The 25,487-nt window shown below is 35.3% G+C and overlaps 2 protein-coding genes across 2 annotated transcripts; one reads left to right on the top strand and one right to left on the bottom strand.

Moving 5' to 3' along the window:
• The first annotated feature begins 8,223 nt into the window (after positions 1-8,223).
• Positions 8,224-9,461, top strand: LOC125467886 (zinc-finger homeodomain protein 2-like). Its single transcript, XM_048582960.1, has one exon. The coding sequence runs from the start codon at positions 8,516-8,518 to the stop codon at positions 9,332-9,334; it is 819 nt and encodes a 272-aa protein (XP_048438917.1). The 5' UTR covers positions 8,224-8,515; the 3' UTR covers positions 9,335-9,461.
• A 5,152-nt stretch (positions 9,462-14,613) lies between these two features.
• LOC103962660 (GEM-like protein 1) lies at positions 14,614-19,160 on the bottom strand. The gene is made up of 4 exons (XM_009375409.3): positions 18,699-19,160; positions 18,449-18,550; positions 17,210-17,481; positions 14,614-15,066 (listed from the first exon to the last, which is right to left on the bottom strand). Exons 1-4 carry the CDS (start codon positions 19,030-19,032, stop codon positions 14,869-14,871), a joined length of 906 nt encoding a protein of 301 aa, XP_009373684.2. The 5' UTR covers positions 19,033-19,160; the 3' UTR covers positions 14,614-14,868.
• Positions 19,161-25,487: the final 6,327 nt, after the last annotated feature.

Genomic DNA, 25,487 nt, shown 5'->3' with positions numbered 1-25,487 from the left:
ATTTGTTATTGCAACTACTCTTTATATTATTGACTAACTTGTAACTAGTTGGCTAGTTCATTTGACTAATTTACTGTGCAAAGTTAAATTTTTATTTTCAAGATATTTCGCCCGATACCAATTTCACTATCCTAATCCTAAATAATCCATCGTATCCCTTACACAGAAAACATGACCTATGAACTCTTTTTCTCACATAATGTGAACTTTTAACCAAAACTGGATGAGGTTGGTGTCGTTGTGTGGCCCTTAATTTAAGGAGGCTCAATATTTGTCTAGGTATAGCTTAGGTTTGGGAAGAAATAGGGTTCTAAAATCCTGCATGGGCTAAACCCAAAATCTTTTTTAGGATAAAGAGGAACATAATCGAACCCAATAGCAAGGCCCAATTGTGTAGGAGTGGAAAGACGAGTGGGCTGACATACATACAAAAGCTAACGAATTTTTTATCTATCATTGAGTTTTTAACGAGTTTGTGTCGTGTCAAGTTATCTCAAACCGACTTTTAATGCCCAATAATACACAAAAGATAAAGAGCTCGTTTGGATTTGCTTTTAAAATGGTTAAAACCGCTTTTAGAAAAAATGTTTTTTGGTTCCAAAAACACTTAAAGTGTTTTATGCACGAAGCACCAGTTATGTGCTTATTCCAGGAAACACTTTAAGTGCTTTTCCAAAATTTACTTGCATTTTACTAAAGATTAGTTCCAAAAATATTTTCAGTTATTTTAAAAGTACATCCAAACAAGCACAAAGTGTTTTGTTCAATGCACATCAAAACTGTAAATTTAATTCAATTACACAACAAAACAAAAGTAGTTTCATCCCCGTTAGATCAAATAATTTGACTACTCTCATTTTATTGTGTAACTGAATTAAATGTGTACTTTTGATGTGCATTAGAGAATGTCTCCTTATGATGTCATTTCAATTTACTTTGACACATTGGATATGAGATTCAAACCAAACTTATGACACTCTTAAATCTTGTATAATAAATTCGTCGTCAACTATGCATGGCTACCTTTTGTTTTACATGGAACAAACAAATCACCTGAGACAAATTAATGTTATGATTAATTATGGTACAACATATTTGAGACAAATTAATGTTACGATAATTAAAAATGATTAATTGCTAAGCTAATGTTATACTGACGTGAAGAAGCCATTAACAAATTTTTTTTTTTTTTTTTATTAAAGATGATTAATTGGTAAACGTATTGTCTTAATTGTGGATCAAAATTTGATAAAAATTTGACAATGAAATGAGGGAGGGGGAGGGCCCTCTCAGAGAGAGTTGGGATTTGGGAGGGGCACAGAGAGAGGGGAGATGGGTGTGTGAGGGAAGCAGATTGTCTGCCCTCTTGGTGCTCTTTCAATCTCCTCTTATTTTGTCCGATCACGGTTAAACCACGTTAATATTTTATATTATTTTTTTATAAAGATAATAAGATAAAAAGTAATAAAAATATAAAATGTTAACATAGTTTAACTGTGATCACGTAAATAAATAGGGATAGAAGGGTCACCCAAACAATTAGAAAGAAAAAAACAAAAGATGTGGCAATGTTTCTCTGGATTTGATTAGAGGAGGAAAATATCAAAAGGCTGCCAAAGGTACGGAAATGGAAATGAAGACCCTAACCCCTCCACTCCTTTTCTCTATCTTGTCACTGTTCCTCAAGACATCTTTTCTCTTTTTCATTCTCTCGAAAAATTATACCATTGCCTGATATATCACATATATTAAAATTTTAACCGTACGGTTTGGTTACTGAATCTTTAATCAAAGATTTAACGGTAAAAAATTCTCATTTACTCCATCTTTTTATACTATATCTCTCACCCACTCCACACGCACACAATTACACTGTAAAATGGTTGGTGTGACCCAAACACTAATCTACCCTGCGTTATACAGTTATACTATGTATAGAATTAATGAGTTTGCTTTGTCGTTAGGCTCATAAAATGACATACAAATAACTAATTGTTAAAATCAATCCTCCACACAAACAATTACTTTTAAACATACATATAAGTCAGTGCATTCAAGTTCACATTAATCAACGACTACAAAATAGACAAATGCTGGCTAGACTCTACCATTCTCTCCTCCATCACACATATTCACTAATATTTTGTATAATTAACACACACACACACACACACTCTCTCTCTCTCTCTCTCTCTCTCTCTCTCTCTCTCCTCCCTCTAAAAGTGCCCAAAAGTTGAAAAGTAGTGAAAGGTGTGGGAGGGTGTTTCCTGGTGGCTGACAGGCATTGCATCAGATATGCGCACAAGCAAACTAGCAACTAGCAAAGCACGCTTTGGCTTTGGCTTTCATCGTGCCGGGAGGGAATCACATGACGCTCCGATTGCGTCACCTAAAGCTAGGAATTCATCTTGTTTACATTTAAGTCTCTTTTCCTTTTATTTGAAGTAACACGTTTGAAGTTTGATTCTTATAAATTACGAATTAGATACTTAATTATATTTCAAAAGCTTTCACAACCTTTAAATAAATTAATCCACGTACAGGGTTTGCATGCTCAACAATATTTATCATAGTTCTACTTGGAAGTGATTTTATTGTTCCCTTGTTGGGGGATTAATAGTTTGAAATTTGCGAGGTCTTAGACGGTAGATTACAGATTTGAAAGCAATTTAACCTAAAATGTTTAAGCTTAATAGGTTCATAAATAAATGTATGAAGTATTACAATATATTCTCATATGCGTATGGACCCTCGAGAAATGTTTGTGTCACGTGTGAGACTATAGAGGACAAGTCCACATCAACCCTAAAGTAGTTCTTCATACTCCCATGCTGAGAGTAAGTGCAACGGACGGTCGAAGAGTCAATCCTGCAGAAACCAGTCCAATGCAATCCAATTATTCAAACTCCAAAGTTGTGTCTTTCTTATCCCGCTAAACTGCACAATGATCGACAATCTTGAATTATACATATTCATGCACATGTTATTGAGAAGGAATCTCACATTGATGGAAGGAAGAATCTTGTATAGACTTATAAGAGGTTGGGTTACTTCACATATTGCCAATTGATTTTATGGTGAAATCTCAATTTTCTTCATGGTATCAGAACAGGTTGTCCCACATATGAAGCCAAATGACCACACACACTTCACGTCATCCCGTTATGTTATCCACGTGTTAGATTTGAAAATTTGCCACATGTGAGGGAATGTGTTGAGAATGAATCACACGTTAATGGGATGAGAGACCTTGCATGAGCTTATAAGAGATTGTACTAGCTACTCCCCATATTACCAATTGATTTTATAGTGGAACTCTTAACTTTCTTCACATGTAACATGCATTGCATGCCTATGAGTAACAGTTAAGAAGCAACTCACTTCATAACATGATTTGAACACCACTTAAGCTGATGGTTTTGTCATTTTTTTAGTTGGAATCTCATCAGGATCGTTGTGAAAACTTCGCGGGATTGTTTATCTCAGAAGAATTCTCTTTGATCTTGAAGGAATGCCGAGTAACTCTGTGTGTGTGTGAGAGAGAGAGAGAGAGAGAGAGAGAGAGAGGAAACAGAAGATGGTTATAGAGTACATTGAATTATTTTGTCCTTTGAGCAAAATCTAACGGATTGCGATTATTAATAATCATATTGCTTTAGTTCTCTACACTGTAAGCTAAATATTTTATAATACTTTTGGGAAAAAAGAAAAACTACAGAAATTCGAATCTTACTTATGAGCGTTAAAATATGATTAGCCAATATTATTTGTAGACTTCCAATAATATGAGTTGATTGATGTTACTGCATCCAGTGTGAGTTCAATGAATTAATAAATATGTATCAGTAATTAGCGGATAGAATCTGAAATTTGGATGACCATAAAATATAAAGTGTAAGCGTAAAAGGAATCTTAATATTGGAACAGATTAGCACAGGAAAAACACTAGTAGTATGACTCAACCTCAACAACAGCATTTGCCAAATCTATTTAGCTTTGACTTTGGAGGAAACTAACAAAAACATGAGGGATGGAAACTAGGCCAAAGCTAACAGAGGAATACAGAAAATTAGCAAAGACAGCCCAAGGGTTGTTTTCAACTTTATAGTTTATACTGCATTACTATGCAAAAGGAAATGTGAAGGAGTTTTTTTTTTTTTTTTTAACTTTGGGAAAGTCTATTTTCTTTTTAATTTGGTGGGTCTATGTACGTGTTTCCTTCCATTACATTGGTCCTCTCTAATTTTTTTTTTTTCAAATAATATTTGCGTTTTCTTTGGGGAAAGCAAATATTTTTCTTTTGAGTAACGTATATTAACTATATAAATTTTATAATTTGGATAATTTAATTTCTTAACCTTCATTTGAAGATCATTTTTACCAAAAATTATTCAAATTAGAAAATCGTTTAGTCATCCAAATGTATGGAACAAATCAACCGTGTGAGTACCAACTACTAAGTGACATATTTATGATGAACCGTTCATTTATTTAATACATTTGAATGATTAAACGATCTTTGCTTTATATAATCTTTTTGTATGGATGATTTTAAATGAAGATTAAAAAATTGAGATGTCCTAATTATAAAGTTTATACAGCCAAAACACGTTATTGTAAAAGATAAAATATGTGCATTCCCCATGTCGGAAACGCAAGTATTATTCAATTTTTTTTATATGAGCATTTGAGAAATTTGCAGGGTCCATGGCCAATGTTGGACAGCTAAACATGTCTGGAGGGACGGTAATTGGGTCTCATCCTCTTCTCCACAGACCCTACAAATATATATTCTCCACTCTCATCCTTCTCCTAATTAAATTATGTTGCACCGCTAAAGCTCCTTTGCAGCACCGCCACACAAAGTGTTTTGATTTGTTAGGGACCTTCAACTGCCATACGCTCCTCCACCATGAGCAGACTCCATGGAAGAACTTTGGCTCACCTTAACTACGAACTGTTAATTGATTTGAAATTTGCAGGGGCCATGACCATGGAAAGCAAGAATTATTCAATTTAGTTCTCAAGCTCACTTTAATTACTTCAAAAAGAAATTATAAACCCCTAAACCCAGTCATGCATGCCGAAAAATTCTAAACTTGAGAGTACAGTACTGTAAATAAAGTCCGTGAGAAATCAAAGCTGGGTCGAATAAGTTTTAAAAGTTGTTGGGAGAAGAAGACGTCACATGAATATAATGTCTGAAAATGGAGGGCACGTAGGCAGCTCCCAAAAATGCCGACAATTTAAATCTTCCCATGTAAAATCAGTGTCCTCAGCAAATCACACCAGCCTCTGTAGCCAATCTTTAAAGCAGTAAGCATTGTAGGAGCAACCCCACCTCTCCCTTGGTTCTTGATCCACATCCAGCCTAGCTGGATCACTTATTTGATTTGCCTCATCTTCCGTTATATTTCAATTCATTAATTAACTTTATATATATTGGAAAATTTAACTAAGTACATCATATACAGAATTTATGTGGCCAGCTTTTTTCCCACTCTTTTTTTTTTAGTGGTTAGTGCTCTATATATTGTGGTTGGTCAAGTCGCAATAGATATTGAGGGGCTAACCCATTATACTCAATTCGAACTAGGATCCAATTTGATCTTGATCGGATTCAACCTTTGTAGCATGAAGATTAAATTAGTTCAGATTTAAATGAGTAGCATAAAAACCCTAGTTGCTAACTAGCTAGGATCCACATTGGTATCTTCCCCTCCTTGTTTGTCCTATCTTGAAATCATTTTCAATTTTTCATCTTCCGGTTGTGGTCAGTCATTAGCTTTGGCGAAAAGAGTCTTTGTGGTTGTCTCTCTTCCAATATGTCAATGAGAGATTTAATTTGTAGCATTTACGGCTTACATACAAGTCAAACTCGAATTTTTGAGCGGCGACTGTTGTTCAGAGTTATAAGGTGGTCATTTCCATTTTTCTTTTGAGTGTGTGTGCATTTAAAAAAAAAAAATTATTAAAGGAAGGGGGAGGGTTTGAAATTATTACAATAATTTGGAGGGGGAGGGTAGTTTCAAACCTGGGATGTATGTGTGAGAACCCAATACCATATCCACTAGGATACTGGATCACAAGCATTTGTGTATGTGTGCATGGAAAGAACTATGAGGAGGAAGCTACATTTGTTGGTGGTGATTCATAGAAGTGCTTCTTAATTTGCTAACAATTGCAAGACCAATAGTGGGTGGTGCAGTGTTTTCCTCGTGATGCCTTTACGATGGTTCTACAACTTGCAAGGTTTAGCACTCGTGAGTATTATCTTTCTTGTTGATTAGATGTAGATCTTTCATGGTTGAGAAATTGTATTGTATTTCTAATGAGTTTGTAATTGAGAAATTGTGGTGTTTCTTTTAGCATGTGCAAGCTTGGTTACATTGACATGTCCTATGTACGTTTATAATCATTCTTAATCAACCCCAACTAGTTCAGTAGTGATTACTTTAGTTCGGTTACGATTGTTTCCGTCATTTTTTTAGTGCATTATGAGTAAAGCTGATCAAATTCACTGATATTTAAGCTTAGCGTACTCATGTGATGTCATGCACTAGATTTGTTTTTATTTTCTTATTTAAGAAAAAGTAGTTCCTTTTGGTGCTTTCTCAATTTTGAAAAAATAATGGTATATATGTATGTAACGGCAACATGACTTGATATATACGACGTGGTGTTATATGTCCACACATACTACAACACGCATAGTGGACCACACCTTCGTTCTAGTCAATCTTTTACGTTTTGTTAATCGATTTATCTTTCTTCTTTTGTTAGGTAATTTATATTTTTTTTTCTTATCAAGTTGTAATTTGAAAATAACGAATAAATTTATTTATTGGTGAGAAGATAATAACCAAACAGTTACTGAGACTATATTAGAAGAATGTGCAAAAGTCTCACTAACTTGTTGTTGCCATTTAGTACCACAATCTAGTGGTATTCATTTTCACTTGAGTGAGAGGTCTAAAGTTCGATTTTTGCTAAATGAGAATTTGAACTACATTATTGCTAGCTCATTGTGAAGCTTAGCCCTCTCCTCCCAACTTAGTGTAGAAAATATCCTTTGTTCGTAAAAAAATAAAATAAAATAAACAGCTAACCTTTTTTTTTTTTTTTCATTACACTTGTAAACTCAATACCTTCCAACAAAGTGGAGAGAACTGTCATTAGGGTTGAATTTGCATTGAACCCCTTCAAATATCTTATCCCTGTTTCCAAACATGAACCTTGCAACATATGCTACCTTAATCACTGGTTTCTGCCATGAGAGAATACTGGTTAATAAGTGGGTATTCCCCACTCTCTGCCATTTCCTTTTTCTATTTTCATGCTAATACTGAGAAAGTGATTCCTAATCTCACTTTTACCACAAAGATAAAAAAGAACAAAATAAAAGACTGTTTCTACATAAAAACGAAAACGCAAAAACCCAAAACAACCCATCAAACTCCATGTTCCTACCAATACAATTACCCAAGGAATAAATGACAAGAAAAAAAGCAGAGGCTACCAAACAAATCCCAAAGAAAATAACCTGGGGAAAGGTTTAAAGAGTTAAGGCCTTCCATAGTAACTGTAAAACTGAATGTGATGTCAATAATATAAAAATCACAATCATACAATAGATCAAAATATACGAGTGAGTGATTCTTATTTTTGGTTCAATATATCAAACACATGAATAGCGTGATTTATTTGTAATAAATGACACATATTTGAGAAATAAAAAGAGAACAACCAATCATAAATTAAAGAAAAAGAAAAAAAAAATGGTCCCACGATTATTGTATAGAACTCATATATACCAAACTCACATCACTCTAACAATAATGTTATAGAAATTAAACTCAGACCGTCTGATTTTTATATATAAGAATCAAAGCACTTAAACTATTGTGCAACGCCTAACCTAGTTAGGATAAAATGAAAGCAACTTAAAGTAAATGGGAGAGACAAACTTGAGTTTTGTCAAGTCGATTAAAACAGTGTGCTTCATTTTATCCACTTACTTTTAAATTCTCTTTTACGTAACTTAAATAAATTAAATATAATTATTATATCATTTTATAAAAAAGAAAAAGAAAAAGAAGGTAAAGTAAATGAAAGGGAAATGTTTGGAGTAAGACTGGGGAATTGATGGCCACACCCTCCACCCTCCTCTTATCTTCTCCTCTCTAAAAAAGTACCGATTTTACAAGATAACAAAAAAAAGATAAAAAAAATTAACAGTTATTTGAAATTAAAAAAAAAAAACTAAATAATTATTTACTAATATGTCATACATAACACTTGGATGTAATACAAACCAACATTTAGCAGCAGTCATGTACTTTTGTCTGTCTCCGGTTGAGGAAGCTTTTTTGTTGTTGGTGTTGATCGTCATCTTTATCAGTTCATTGGGTTCACCAGCAACCATGTAGATCTTCACTTCTCCTTAAGAATTCAGAGAGAGTGAGAGAGTGAGAGAGAGAGAGAGAGAGAGAGAGAGAGAGGACATAGAGAGAGAATGGAATTTGACGAGCACGAAGAGCAAGACGAGGAGATGGAGTTGCAGGCGGCGCCACCAGGTTACGCCTCTGTTGCGGCGAGTTCCAGGCCCAAAATGGGGCCCACAGGAGAGGGGGCTGCCCCCAGCGCTCGAAAAAGGGGAACCGCCGCAACACCCAACTCCACCACGACCACCACTGCCGTATCCGCCATGGTCAGGTACAGAGAGTGCCTCAAGAACCACGCCATCGGCATCGGCGGCCATGCCCTCGACGGCTGTGGGGAGTTTCTCGCTGCGGGAGACGAGGGCACCCTCGATGCCTTAAAATGCGCCGCCTGCAATTGCCACCGCAACTTCCACCGCAAGGAGCCCGAGGCCGAGTTAATTCATCACCAACAGGGTGCCGGTGGGTCCCACCTCCTTCACCACCACCACCATCCGCACCAATTCTCCTCAGGCTACTATCGCCCGCCGCCACCTTCTGGCTATCTGATCACCTCGCCGCACGCAAGGCCGACACTGGCCTTGCCTGCTGCATCAGGCGGCGGCGGAGGGTCTCATAGTAGGGAAGAGGGAGAGGACGTGTCGAATCCTAGTTCGAGCGGCGGTGGAGGCGGAGGAGGATTCGGGATGAGCAAGAAGAGACACCGGACAAAGTTCACGCAGGAGCAGAAGGAGAAGATGCTGGAGTTCGCGGAGAAAGTTGGGTGGAGAATTCAGAAACATGACGAAGCAGCGATTGAGGAGTTTTGCTCGGAGACCGGAGTGAAGCGCCATGTGTTCAAGGTTTGGATGCACAACAACAAGCACACTCTTGGTAAGAAATTAGTGCCCTAATTAACCAAATTTTATTCCATTTAATGCCTACTTAGTTTTACTAGGTAGCTAGCTCAGAGAAAAGAGAGGTCTTGCAGTGTACTAATTACCCAGTTAATTAATTAAATTATGATCGTGTTATGATTAATCTTTAGCTTTAGTACACTTAATTCATGATCATGCAAGTAGAATGATGATTTTCCTTACTTTAGTGCTGATTATCAATGATGATTTAATTAACAGGCTAAGCTTTTTGTTTTTGTTTTTGTTTTTTGTCTGTTTTTTGAAATAATTAACATGGTAAGCTTGGTTAGCTAGGGTTTCATCACTTAGTTTCAACAAAAAAACTGTTTCATCACTTGGTTCTAACTAAATTTCCTTCCGTCTAACTAATTAGTGTTATTAGTATCTGGATTTGGTGCTAATTAGCTAATATATGTACTAATTAAGACCAACATTAACTTGTTCTGACATGTTTTACGCAGTGCACATGTTCTTACTGTGATATAACATTTGCCCTAAAAATCCAAAACCAAATGCCGTTTAGGGCAGTTTTCAATTTCGAGTAAAACAACAGAAAAAAGAAGAGGAGAAAACCAACATAAGAGGGAAAGCTTATTTAACTTAAGCTAAACTGGGTTGTGATTAATTAATGAACTCTCAATAATCACACGATTAAAGACCAGAGAATTCCTAAAACTGCAGTCTAAACGTGTAATACTAATAAGCATGCAAAGCAAAGCTGAAAGCTGCTCTCTGTTTTTGTTTTGTTTATTAAATTTAATTTATTATTCTGAATTACTTCTGCGGTTTGGGTTTTCGGAAGTTCATCCACATTTGTCATCTTATCCTTATTTTCGTCCATGATCACCGCCTTATCTTAGCTTGACCCTCTCTCTCTCTCTCTCTCTCTCTCTCTCTCTCTCTCTCTCTCTCTCTCATATCACTTTCTCTCTCTTAGTAATTTTGGCTCAACCTTCATACTGCATTAATCTCTGGACGCTTCCAGCTGAAAACTGAAAGAAGCTGATAAAATTTCACCGATTTCTGAGCTTACCGGACACATGTGATCTCATGCATTGGATTTGTTTTAATATCTCTATTTTCATTTTTGACAAAAGAATACGGAATTTCTTTTGGTCCTTTTGTAATTTCCAAAAATTAATTAAATGCATGTAACGGCAACATGACGTAGTATAGTGCGACGTGGTGTTATAAGTCTACGTTACTAGAACATGCATAGTTGTACCACATTTTTGTTCTAGCGATGTTTAGCTTATCTTTTACGCGTAGTGTTATAACTTCCTTCTTTTTTTCCTAATCATAAATTATTGATATATTTATTTATTAGTGAGAAGATACATTACATTCTTGTGTCAGTCAGTATAAATTAGCGTGGAATATCACTAATACTAAAAAAATTGTATTCATATTTCCCTTGTCTCGATTAATTATCAAAATTCCCTTTAGCTAGTAACTTAGACAAAAGTTTTTTTTTACAAGTCTTTGGACTACGCCCGAACAAGTATAATCAATTAAATATTAAAAAAAACCAACTAATTATTGATCTAGTGATTATTTTCTTCCATTGTTAGAAGAAGTATGTAGTTTAAATACCCCACTCACATTGATAAATAATTTTGAAGGAAATGAGCCATAAATTATTTTGGTTTTTACTTTAAGAGGGCAAAAGTTCTTTACCAATTAAAAGAGTAAAGGGTTGATCGTGGAAAGCCTTAATTTTAGCAGCTATGGAATTGGAATATATGAAGGATGGATGATTTTTTTTTTTTTTAATATTTTCTGTTTTCTCTGATTAATTTTAGCAGTTCAATCTCAAGTTCCTAATTGATATGTTCACGCTGACCAAGAATCTGGTCGACGAAATTAAGTTGCATGAACAACTGAATGAGTACGCTATCTACAATATAAGTTTCCAAGACCTAATTAGTTTCTTGACAGTTAATTAACACGAAAAAAATTAATCTTTCAAAAATTTTATGAACTAACAAATTCTTAATTCCAAATTTTTTTTTTTTTTAATAGAAATCACAGAAACAATTACGTTCTTCTTAAATAAGTGGTCGATTTCTTGACAGTTTTCACTGCAAGCTCTCTTCCAGTTTGGAGTACTTATAACCAAAGAGAGTACTGTATGTATAAATGTAGGGCACCACCATCCTCAAGAGCCAGCATAATCATTAGGTCAGATTCACAGTATATCATTATGTTGAACGATATCGTGGAATAATTACACACTTCCAGTATCTGCATATATATACCTTTAAATAAGATATACATCGTTAGTAGACAAACAAGTATTGAATTTTCATTATAGGCGGATTTGTCATTGATATTGTTGATCCTACGAACTTAAAATTGTCAGTACGTGATGGATATGGTTGTCGATATTGTGTTTGCAAGTAAAGTTAACTGCAACGTAGAAGAATCATTTATATAGGATAAGACACACATATATACATGATATATTGAAATATCTTTGAAGTTGTATCTAAGAAATAAATTATTTGGACCAGAAAATCACATTCTCGACAAACCCTAACAGTATATATCCTATATATTTCCAACATATCAAACATGCAAGCATGTCGTATTGATGAATAAAAATACAATGGTGAAAATATATGTTAATTAAAGAAATAAATAGTTACGTAAGTGGTGGAGTGGACGGTTGAAGGTGTTGGAAAAATTGTGTGAGCTCGTGTTACTTGCAGCTGCTGCTTTATTCTAAACAGGTGGGCTCTCCATCTGTGTGCCTCTCTACCCAAGGATCTGATCACAAAATCCAAACGGGACTGACATTACAGCTAATATATATTTGTTTATATCGGTCTTATATATAAACGAGAAACATCATTGTATGTGTTTTTGTTTGTGGTAAAAGAAGAAAAGTGTTCCAGTAACTAAAGTGCGCATCCACGAACGATTCATTATGATTCCTGATTGTTGATATATGTAGGCTCGATTGGGAGACTTTGCATGCATTTACTGTTAAAAATGAGTTTAAACAATTTCTTTTTTTATCGTAAGAAATGGACATATTTTCAATAAAGTAACTTCTTAATATCTGTAATAGGTCATACTTAAGCCTCATTTGGTATTACTTTTACCACTATCGTTTGTCACTGCAGGTGTCACCACAACCCCTATTATCACTCTCACCATTATTAGTACCATCACCACCACCATCGTAGCCACCACCCCTACCAATATGTCCATTGTTATCATTTACATAGTTTTTTTTTATATTAAAATTTATCAAATACTTTTACACTGCTATTCATACCCACATCGTTTTTAAAATACAGTTTATCAAACAGTTGACTGGTATATTTTATAGTTGATTATTCTAAAAGCATAATAAAAATAGTTTTTTATTTAAGTGATCAATGAAATGTATCGTATATACACATAATCTAAATTGAATTAGACCTATATTATATACACATTTCTTCCCAAAAGATACGAACCGGATTTAGAACATTGAGCGTAAAGACAAATACTCATAACCACTTAAATATCAAGCTTGGTGTTTTCTTGTGCATTTCAAGGGGCCTCAATCGTGATTTGATTGTTAAGTGATCAATGATCATATGCACACATACTACTCCTAATTATCTTTTTTCTCAGAAGAAAAGAAAGACATATAAAGCCGGAGATAGAGAGAAGTGGAGTAAGTTGTTGGGGAAGGGAAAGTGGAAGTAGAGTGGCCCATATTTGCTTGCATTGCATTTGGTTTTGATTAAATTGAGGGCAAAACAAAAGAAAGAAAGTAGCTTGTGTTTCAAGTGACTTCAAATTTGAAAGACTAAAAAAGAGAGTGTGTCCATTTGTCCAATAACTTATTATTTCCTCATTTGGACTGACAACTTAACATGCATCCATAATCCGTGACTGTCGGTGCTTAGAAGAGATCAGTGACCCACTCACTCAACTCACTCAGTCACTCAATCACTCTCTCCTTTTTCTTTTCATTTTTCTAAATAATGTCAACTCAGGGCTTTTTTTTTTTCCTGCCGCCTTGGACGTGGTTGCTCCTTCCATAACCACACAATTCCACGATGCCTCAGTCTTCAGAGAATCAGAGCAGTTTATGCAGTTGTGTAAATGCATTATCTCATGGGCAATGATTTCAGCACGCCATTTTTTACACTACGCATATTCCCTGTTAATTTTAACGGTTAATTTTATTTTAGTTGCTCAATTTAACGTTTACAAAATTAGAAGAATGTCTATGAAGTGAAATTATTTCCTTCTGATTATCTTTTCCCTATTAGTATTACTGATCTATGTACTTGTAATGTCAGGTTCATGATGTTGTGGTGAAGCATAGCTATCTTCAGCCAAAAATGAGAAATTAAAAAAAAAAAATTAGAGATTGTTTGGTGGTGTTTTTGAAATGTTTAAAATGAGCGTTTGACAAAAACACTTTAAAAGTTTCTCAATTATAAACGTGACACCGTGGCGATCCCTACCAATGATATAACACTGTGTAAAAAGAAACTTACACTTAGAGAATACCTTTGACACAAGACGTTACTTCAAGTGTAATGACACCGTGGCAATCCATACCAATTATATAACATCATGTAAAAAGAAAAATAATATTATATTATTAACAGAAAACGTTACACAACAGTGTTCTTTCACAATGAAAGTTCTCTGATTAACCAAATGGTGGGCCCTACTAGGCACATTGGTCAATCTTTAAGAAAAAACTCTGCCCAATCTATGGGCTAAGGCTTGGCCCCAAGTCTAAGTGTATGCCTTGCAGGTGCAGGTGAGGCCTGGGTCAATATATGATGTAGTTTCGAAAAAATGGACCTCATGGACCACAGTCCAGACTAGGTCTTAGAGCAAGTTCACTCATCATTTTTTGCCATGGCTAGTAGATCGCAAAGTCAATCCAACATTCACCTCCACCCACTTCTTCAACATTTAACATTTCTTCAAGCCATGGTTGATGGAGCCTTGGCTACCGCCCTGTCGATTCTAGCCCCAAATCCAAATCCATGACAGTTACTATTCACAATGGATGGAGAGCAACAACCATAGCAACGTAATCATAGCAACCTATTCTAATTAATCTCGTCCATTAAATAATTAGTAAATAGTAACCGTCATGCTAATCACAATTGGTAAAGAGCGGTAAAGGGGAGCCATTACAATTTAATGCCAAGCTACAGTCATCTTCCTCATTTGGTAGTTCTATAGAAAACAAAATTGCTTACATTCAGAATATGTAAGTTTTCATTCATTCGTACCGAATTCTCAACAAATAATAGTCTGAAAATATCATGTAGATAATCACAAATGTCATTTACAACATATAGACTCAGACTAAAACCTCCAACGTCCCAAATTCCGTTAATCGCTATAAAGGAAAAGTAAAGCCGTAATCTGTGGGTTCCGACAAGAAACATAGCACAGCAATTCCACGAACAGAACAAAAATACATACAACATTCACATTATAGATGTTTTTCCAACATTATGCCTCTTCCATGACATGGCAAATAATTGGGCTTACACTCTTTATGCACTCTGGGGCTGACTCTGAGGGTGTGGCTGCACTACTTCTTGAAGATGTTTCACAGCACTATCGTAGTGCACAAAGCTCATGAACCAAAACTCATGGTTGTCAACAGAGACGACCTGGATGTACTTTTCAGCTGCTTTCACTTTGCTCGTTGATGGATTGACTGCCTTCAGTTGATGTAACGGAATAATCACCTACATATCACAGGAAATCATACCAGATTATGTTATAGCTAACAAATAACATTCTAAAATGATGAAAACATATAAAGCTTTGATTTCACTACTTGTAACCCTTAAATAAGAAAGCATGGCATTTTACGTACGGTTTGGCTTTATAATGATACGTAGATGACAGAAATGTAGGGACGTGGACATGCAAGGTTGAACTGACGCTGAAAAATGTGTCAAAGAAATAGCTGGCTTGTTAAAAGCATATTTGGAAAAAGATTTGTGTTGAAAAAAACAGATCCTCTCTCTTACAAGGATTGTCATAGTGCACCATCTACAATAACAATGACAATAACCAGATTTTGATTGTTATCCAAAACAAGCACAGGTTCAGCAGCAATTAGACAACTAAAGGGAAGAAATTAAAATATAGGATCGTTCCCAAATCCCAGTAAATGATTTTCAAGATGTTCTATTCACCCATTAACTTGCTTGGCCAATAATTTCAAATTTCAATTAATATAAATCCTTTCATCCTCTGTTCAACCTAAAAGAAGAATTCAATCACCAAACGCTTTAAGCCTTTCCACCTACTAATATCACTCGAGTTTAACCTAAAAAGGAAGGATCCTTTTAGTTGTATTCCTACTGCCTTTCATTAGTACATCATTCTCGAGCAGCAGCCTTCCCACCTCAAAAAAATTCTGCACTCAAGTCTCAACATATAAGTTATAACTAGGTATCTCACGACTAAGTTTTCAATGTAATAAAAAAGAAAGATCATCCAACATATCATACTCCTAAACTAATGTTAGAGTTCCTATAAAATCTAGTTAAAAAATTCGTAGGCCTCACCGAGATTGACCCATTAAAGTCCAGCACCACACCAAAACCATCAAACAATAGCTACACCTGACAATAAGTGATTCGAGTCGGAACTGAAAATGACAAATTAACGTAAAGTGACATCATACAAATAGCATGTTTCTTTTAATAACTGTTCATACAAAGCAACACAAGGTTGAGTTACCTAACCCCGGATTTTGATTGTCATGGTCAAGGGTTGTGTTAGATCCTTATTACTTCATGAAACATGATTTCCTTTTCAGGTAAAACCAACAATGATTTCCTTTTCAGGTAAAACCAACAACTGAATTGTATTGACACCTATAGGTTTGGGGTAAAATATTAACAACGGGATATATTGTTCACAAGGTCAGAGTTACACAAGCACTAAGCTAAAATATGGTTGGGGGAATGGCCTGGCTATGTTAATGTGTATGTGACACTACCTACCTGTGTGTAACACGTGGTCGACACTGCTTGAAATGTAATGACACCTCTTGGAACTTAATGTAAACAGAAGAAATACCGAGTCACTCAACTTGAAATCATTTCTGGCACATCGCCATACACCATTGAATCAGAAGGTGATGTCATTGATTGAACCAAATCACCACAAAATTCAAAACCTAAAAAGTGCTTTGTTTATTTTTTCCTTCTTTTGACTCAATTAGCTCCTAACTGGAATACAAAATTGGAGGCAATTACCACTAAAACATAACAAGAAACCTATAGATTACATGTACCTCTCCCTGAGGTTAGGTGGAATTACAGAAACCTCCTTCTTACTTTGAAATTAAATTAATCTCCCTTAGGGATTTATGGAAAAAGCTGATCACTTGTATGTTTATCATCACCTCTATATCTTTCAGATTAAATTCAACAGGGAAGTGAAATCTCTATTTTCAATTATAACCTACCTCAGTGGTAAAATTTATTTTAGACCTACCAAAACACAAGATTGGTATAACTTCTCCAACAGAGTGGAAGTTTCTTTAATATCACTAACCTCAAGAAGTTAGGTAACTTCCTCTATATTTTAAGGGAATTGTTATTGGCACTTCAAAATTCTCATTTTGCACTCCAAACTTTCTATATTTAGAAGGAAGTATACACTTGTTAGGAGTACAAAATGAGAATTTTGGCGAGCCAATAATAGTTCCCTATTATAAATAACTAATAATGTATTATGCAAGGGGAAAATTTGAGAGGAATTCAAGCTGCACTATCACCATTGGGAAGCATAAATGGCTCCTAAGTCGTAACTCCAAAAAGGTGACAATCGGTGCAATAGCAATGAGCAAACAAAAGTAATCCACTATACCTTGTAATAGCTCCATTCAGTGCGGTCACCTACATTGTATGAAAGAGGATCGTCACTGCAAAATGCAAGCTTTGCTGATGACAAAAATAGAGTTCCCATTACTGGACCAGCAGATGTAGATAAGTAGCAAGCAAATGTCTTTCGAAGTTGCTCCTCTGGGACAGTCTCAAAATTTTGTCGAAAGATCTTCTCATAACCACCTTCTGCCAGTACTTTAGTGCTCTGAGCAATTCTTGTCACAGCAGCATCAGCAAAACTTGGTCCTGTCTTCACTAGTTCAGGGAAACAGCAGTACATCCATTATTTCTCACTAAAAAAACAGTAGTAAAACTACTATGAAACCCATAAATCAAAAGAGATTCATGGTTCCTGCCACTGTTCTAAAAATCCCCCGCCTAGCAACCGTCCCGATTAATCCGTAGGCATTTGAAAATTAAGAAAAGGGGCCTGGACCTACTTAGGCGCCCGATTAGGCACCCACTTATGTCGCAACTCTTACTTAAAACAGAAAATAGATAACTTCCATTTTGCATTTTATTTTTTTTAATAAATTGTAAGAGACTTGTTGAATACTTGGATGAACCCACATTATATTCTGGTTTCCATGTTTTCAATTTGTTCTAATGCTTTCTAATCTATATGTCATTCTATTTTTCAATTTATGTATCCAAATACAATTATCTATTTTTTAAGTATAAATAAGCACTTATTTATACGATATATAATAAGTTTACTTAAATCTGCCTAGCCGCTAGGCCCCAGTCCGCCGCCCAACTAGCGCCTAGCATCTTTTAGAAAACCTTGGTTCCTACTATAACCACTGCAATTAGAACTAAATGACCGATTAAGAAGAGTCACAAAAATGAAGACTCATGATGATAATGTAGCAATCAAGAAGTCAGTGAAAACGTAATCTAGAGGCAAATTCCTAACTCTAACATCCACTCAACTTAAAACACCATTCCTGATTCCCTATTCCCAACATGCAATATTGACACCATTCCCTCTTCTATGCACAAACCAGAGTGCTACGCTTAGAATGTTTGCAATTGCTTAATCGTTTCATAAAAACACAAAGACCGCAATTTAACAGCCTAGACATAACCTCCGGTCGTGGCAATCAATCACATTGGCTAATGCAGATTCTAGTGCATGCACAAAACAATTATCATTGCAAATTCACATTAAACACACAACACTCAAAATAACCAGTTAATTAAACAGGAGTTGAATACTTACAGTGTTGCCACATGTTGCCAGCAAGATCTTCAGCCTTCTTGGTGGCCTCCGCAGCCTTCTTTCCCCATTTTCCAAGCGCATCTTTCACTGAATCCATCGATTCTAATAACCAACAACAAACGATACAATACGACACAAACCAATCGTCATTTTCCAACCGCCACAGTAACACTCACAAATTCATCATTTCTTCAACAAAAACCCTAACATATCAAAGAATCGAACACACAAGTGTTGGTTGGTTACTCACTCTTGACGGAGGAGGGGGGAGGCGGCGCAGGAGTGGCAACGTAGGGATTGGACTCCGCCGGCATGGAGGTGGCGGCGTCGCCGTGGATCGGACCGCGAGCCTCGGCGTGAACCACCGGATCGGACACCGGTGGAGACACAGGCGGCTGCACCGGCGGACCCTCCGATTTCGGCGGTTCAGAGGCGATGGAGACGGAGGTCCAAGTTTCGGAGTGGGGAGGCGGAGCGACGTCATTGAGGTCAAGCTTAGGGTATGGAGCGTAGTCTTGGGAGTGAGATGGTGGTGGTGGGTGATCAGGTGCAGGTGGTGCAGCTGCCGCCTTGTGGTCGCTCATATTGTAGTGATTGGGAAAATGGAATCTTTGTCTTGTTTGGGAATTCAAACGGCTTGTTCGTCTGCGAGAAGACAACTGGTGCGACCAGATTTGGTTTGGTTTTGAGGGGAGGAGCGTTTTATTTGGGATCTTGGATTTGGACAGTGTCTGTCATAAGACGGAATTTTGACAGTCCATCTGTGTGGTCAAATAGTCAATAGATCTTGGGCTTTATATCTCAAGGCCCAAATGATCTTCCATGCTTATGGTTTTACTCCTTGAGTCTTGAGCATCAACTTTTTTGCCACGACCAGCAGTAATGTTGATTGAAAACGCTTTTAGCCTTTTGTTGAGACAATCTCAATTTGGAGAAATTTTAGTGTCAGAAAATCAGATCACGTCAATCGTACGACCTAGACATAGAAAAACCATACACGCCTCACCCCATTGATTTTCAAGTCCACCGAAACCCTTAACGCCACCCTCCCCTTTCTATTATTTTTTTTTTAAATGAATATGTTGTCGATTTTGTTGATTTAAAAACTTTAAAAATTCTAATTGCTTATAATAATACACGGTCGATATGTCATCGAAAACAAACTTGACCTCACTTTAGAGAAATGTACTTAAATTAAATTATGAAGGAGGAACTTCAAACTTGATAACTCTTCCAACATTGAGAATATCAAATACCAATAGAGCTATCAAGGTTTTTTTTGTTTATCGAGATGGACAAATGCAGGCCAAACCTAGACAGCAATGGAAGCATTTCTTCCTGATATCCGGAAGTGGACGTACAGCATGCATAGACCTATCTCTTTCCTCCTCACCGTCACAGACTCATACACATGTATAGCTCAGCTTCTGTCATTTTCGTAGCCATGCACACCTAAAAGCCTACTCATCCAAAAGCTGATCGTCCGATTAGCATGACTTCTAGCTCCATGTAAATCCAAGTAATCACATATCAGTAAAAGTTAAACCTACAAGAGAAAAAGCTCGCTTCTACTTTTGACGATGCTTCCCAGTTTGCAGATGAGCACTAGAAAAATTAGCTGTCTTATTACAACCTCAATTTTCAAAAAATAAAATATAAAATTGCTGCTTCAATAATTCTCAGAGATTAGGGTTTCGTTTATTGGTTTTCTGACTTTTGTCCAGTGCAATAATCAGTATTCAGAAGCAGCGACGACTGTAATGTTTTTAGAACTGTATGGTATACAGAAAAAATACTCGCGTGCGAGTAATCTCATTGAAATAGCTAGCCAGTAGTTAATTGTCTTAGTGATCGAGAGTTCGTGTTTAATCTCACTGCACCCAGATTAATTGGAAGCGCCCCTCTTTTGGTGTAGGATTCTTCTTTGGTTGGGTGAAAATAATAATAATAATAATCCTATTGAAACAACTATATATATACAGAAGCTTGTCTGCCATATCCACACCAGAAAACAAAAAAAATGAGGTTTTTGGGAAAAAGGAAACCTGCTAGTGGATAAGATCTCCTCCCAGAAGATTTACCAAGAGATAAAACCTATGATGCCACTTTGTGCCATTATAATTTCTACTTGTTCGTAGACTTTTACATCGGTGCATGGTTTCAACCAAATTACAGTTTATGTATCAAGTTATATTGCCTACATATACGTAATTAGAAGTTTGTCTATAATTACTTATATACATAACCTCGATGGAACGTTTACATATCCATAATCAGAATGAGAATGATTGGAAATGAAACCGAAATTAAAGGTGTTCCATTAAAATGAGTATGAAGTTAATTCATGTTGAAATGTATATGAACTTTCAAGAACCAAAATCGAAATCAGTATTACCAAAAATAATAATTAAGGATATGGTTTGGTGTGAAAATATTTGATTATCGTTACTCAATTTCATTCCCAAAATCCTTACCTGAATCCCAGTTGTACAATGGAATCGTTGGAATTACGAGTGAGCAATTCATATTTCAAGTACATAAGCATATAATTTTGCAGATGTACACTATTGATGATTTAGAGTTGGAACTAGACCGTGCATGTCAGAAAATAATGTGTTTCTGTTCCTAATCAGGACAAAAGATAGAAAGTAAAAATAATGATTTTGTTATGTAAGCTAGCAGATTTACTTATCAAAAAGAATTACGAGGTACCGGAGTCGTTCCGAGACCTACTTGTAAAAAGCGCATGTGAAATTTTTTTGGGATCTTCTGAATGTTTGACGCTAGATTCATTGTGCTTATTATTACGTGTTCGATGATATACTTGTCAGATCTCAGCAAGCTGCATCAACATTCTTAACAAGATGCGACGACACCATTTTGTATGAAGTCTCAACGTTATTTAGCAATTGTATCAATAGAACTCACCAGAGATTCTCAACCGCACTCGGCAAATGTCAACATTCCGCACATTAAGTGCTTGATCAAATACCTCATTGAAAAATTTGAAAAAACATGTTAATAGTTCTGGATTCACCATGTTTACCAAAAGCAGCGGCTGCAGTGCTTTATCTACACATGGGCTGTTTAGTGGTTTGCCTGTTTCGTGTTTTGCAGTTAGCTAAAGCTTCGCGATCCTTCATTGTAATTTTTGGCACAAAATTCAATGAATTTATAGATCCAAGAATGATGTGGTCCTTTTTAATTTTATACAGATGTCCCAAAATACGAACACTTGTAACTTAATGAATAAATGTACGAAAAACAGCACTTTAAGCAGGGTCCCCTACTCACATGGAATTGGGAGCCTTGTGAAATCAAATTCAGCTGGTTGTTTCAACGAACTCCATTTACGGTATTAAATTGTTTTTTGTTTCTTTTAGGCCATCCTCGACTCATAGAATAAAACTTAATAAGCTTTAAAAATTCCTAAACCATCTCTAATCATGGGCTAAAATAAGCCCTGAGGATAAAATATATCTTTAGACTAGATTTCCGCCATGACTTTAATTTGGCTTAAATTATTTTGGACACATCAAACTGTCATATTTCAAACTTTTTTTTTTGTTTTTTTACTTATAATCTAACGACTATGATCAAATGAGATCAAATATAATGGTAAAAAATAGATTTGACGGTCCAAAATTAAATCTAACGTCTAAAATTATTTAAGAAATTATTTAAATCAAACTTAACTTAAAACTTTATAAATACCTGTGTATTTACATGATTTTAATTACTTATCATTATTTAAATATTTTTATATTATAATGTTCATAATAATAAATTAGGATAATTTACATAAATTTTATTTTCAAAAAAGTTACCGAAAAAATAAGGTTAGGCTAAAATCATTGTTTAATAATATCGGGCTAAAATTTTAAGCCATAAGGGTTGAAGGAGAAAAACAGTTTCTGGATTATGGCCTAAAATTTTCTGGCTTAAATTTTGAAACTTTATCATCAAGGATTGGAAATGGTCTTAGTGCTGATTAGAATAGTGATATAGCTTGTGACATTTCTTCAATGATCACATGAGAAATGTATACTGTCTAGCTAACTATTGATGACGCTCTTGTATTGCCTTTAAGGAAATGAGTGCAATAATCACCTCCAAGGCTCCAAGAGTCACCGGATTTTTTTCCCCTTTATGACACCATTTTTACCTCTTACTACTCTTTTAATTTTTGATCGTCGGATAAAATAAATTAAAGAAGATTAATAAATAAAAGTTAACAAGAGTTTGTGAGAAGTAAAAAATGTGTGTAAATAGCACTACCCTTTAAAAAAAGGCTTATTAATTGATGCTCCCTGAAACTGCCATTTTGTTTCAGTTTTCTCCTAACATTGGTTTTGTGTCACTTTACCTCCTGAAACTAAGATTTTCAACTGTTTTAGTCTCATTGCACATATTCCGTTAAAGAACTTTAAATCTAAGGGTATTTTAGACAATTTTAGTTTAAATGCATTTGTTTACCTCTAGTCTACACACTAAACCAATCTTAATTTTTTTTTTAATACAACGATATATTTTACACTAAGGGGATGAGAGAGTTCGGCTAAACCACACAATGGGCAACCTAATTTGGTATCAAATTCGCCATTTACAAGATTCGAATCTAAGACCTCTCACTTCTAAGCGAAGAGAAATATCATCAAACCGTAGTACTAAGAGACTTTAATGCTTTTATTTTAAAGCAATAAAGCCCACCACCAAGCACCACCACCCAACCTCCTTATCACGACTCCATGTTCCTCCTCTCCCCATCCACGACCAACTAGCCCATGGGATATACGACGCCTCCAACCTCCCAATCCCCACCACTCATACTTTTTTATAACCAGTTTGAGCTTTTAGTTTGATTAGTGTGATTCGAGTGGGTAGATTGTTTGATTTTGAGAAGGAAAATATGCGTTTCAAGACTGGTTTCATTTTCTGCAATTTTTAACAACTCTAACTCAAACCCATGAGTTTTGGGTAATTTTTTAAAATAATTATTCCGAGCAACAAAATCATTATAACTGGCCCAAATTGAGACCAGAAATTTTTATGACTATGAGGAGGTTATTTCCTTATAGAGTGTGACTATAGAGATGTTTTACTATATATGCATTTGCAAGTTAGAATAAATAGCTGCTTATGACGGAAAGATTTTTAAGTATGATAGACACATCTTCACATGGTGACAGATCTCAATAATCGTATCACTAGTTTCATAATCCCAACAATGATTTATATCCTATCACTGGTCTCAAATCTACAAACCAAACGGACTTTAGTGAAGAAAAGGTTTGAACTTTTGAACTTCCTTTTTAGAATACAAATATAACTAACAACTAAATGTTCAAATTTTCTTGGTACGATCCATTCATCTTAACTAAGAAATCATGCCGGGAAGTCAGATTTGGCTGCTAAAATCACATGCTTCCTCTCAATTTTTTACCAAAAAAACAAAAAAAAAGATAGAACAAGATTTATGCAATGACTTTATCGTTTCATCGATTAAATGTAAAACGACACGACTTTGTTTTTTCCTTTTTGTCAAGTATTAATAGTAAGGGTAATTAGATAATTATCAACATGCAAATTGCAAGGGCTTAAAGTTGTGTGTTGATAAGGATAATACGTACGACCATTGACATTTACATTTCAACCCCAAATCGAAAACATGGATCTTCAAACACGCTCCTCTTGTACTAATACGCGGCCATTGTCAAGATGGCCCAATGAGAAATTTGTACTTGCTTTATATCAACGTCACAACAAAAATCATAGGGTTTTTTTTTTCACCTTTCTTCTTCTTTTTCTTCTTCTTCTTACTTAAAAGTTTATTTGAAAATATTTTTAAAATGATTGAATTTATGAAAATGTTTTTGGATTCCATGAGCACTTAAAATACTGTTTCAGGATTCACTTGTATTTCTACTAATGATTGATTCCAAAAGCACTTAAAGTAAATGCTGCTTTTTGGTGAATGTGTTTTTAGATTCCAAAAACATTTAAAGTAACTTATGCTTTTTGTAGGAAACATTGCAAGTACTTTTACAGGATCAACTTATATTTCTACTAATAATTGGTTTTAAAAACACTTAAAGTAACTGATGCTTTTTGGTGAAATAATTTTGGAATCCAAAAGTACTTAAAGTGACTGATACTTTTGCAGGAAACACTTCAAGTGTTTTTCCATGATTCACTTGCATGTCTACTAATGATTGATTTCAAAAGAACTTAAAGTAATTGATGCTTTTTGGTTAATGTGTTTTTGAATTCCAAAACCACTTAAAGTAATTAATGTTTTTTTTGCAAGGAACACTTCAAGTGATTTTTCAATATTCATTTACATTTTTACTAATGATTTATTTCAAAAAGCAATCCCTTTAAAAATACTTTTAATTATTTTAAAAGTATTTTAAACGAACTCTAAGAGAATTAGCAAGTTCAATACTAGTTAAAAACTTATTTGAAAAGTATTTTTAAATAATTGAAAACGATTTTATATCCTCAAATAACATTATAAAATATAAAATATTAGAAGAAAAAGAGAGAAAAAAGACAAGGGTTTGTAAAGGGAAAACCCCCAAATAATGGAGAAGTATGGAGAGCCATTGGATGGGAAGGATATTACAGATAAAACTAAGAGAGAGAGAGAGAAAAGAAGAGAGAGATAGACATAGAGATGGAGAGAGAGAGAGCATGGAGAATCCCAAAGCTCAGATAGACACTGAGACACAGACAGCAGAACCCTACTGTTCACTCTCGCCTGTGACCAATTAAACCAATCCCAACCCACCGTCTCCATTTCTGCATATCACCCACCTCCCTCCTCTCTCTCTCTCTCTCTCTCTCTCTCTCTTATCAAATCAGAACCCCCAAATCCAATTCACTCCCTCATGAGAGCCCATAACATGATCTGAATTAAAAAGTTCACCAAAAAGAGGAAGAAAAAGATTCGATTTTTGATATTTTTATCTGATCAAAAACCCAAAACTCGGATCACCATCCCAGTTTCAGAGTCTGTTAAGAGGGAGAGAGAGGAGAG

The sequence above is a fragment of a genome, unplaced genomic scaffold (assembly GCF_019419815.1).
Source record: "Pyrus x bretschneideri cultivar Hongxiangsu unplaced genomic scaffold, Pyrus_bretschneideri_v1 Contig2, whole genome shotgun sequence".
NCBI lineage: Eukaryota > Viridiplantae > Streptophyta > Magnoliopsida > Rosales > Rosaceae > Pyrus > Pyrus x bretschneideri.
This window is presented reverse-complemented; position numbering and strand designations above follow the sequence as displayed.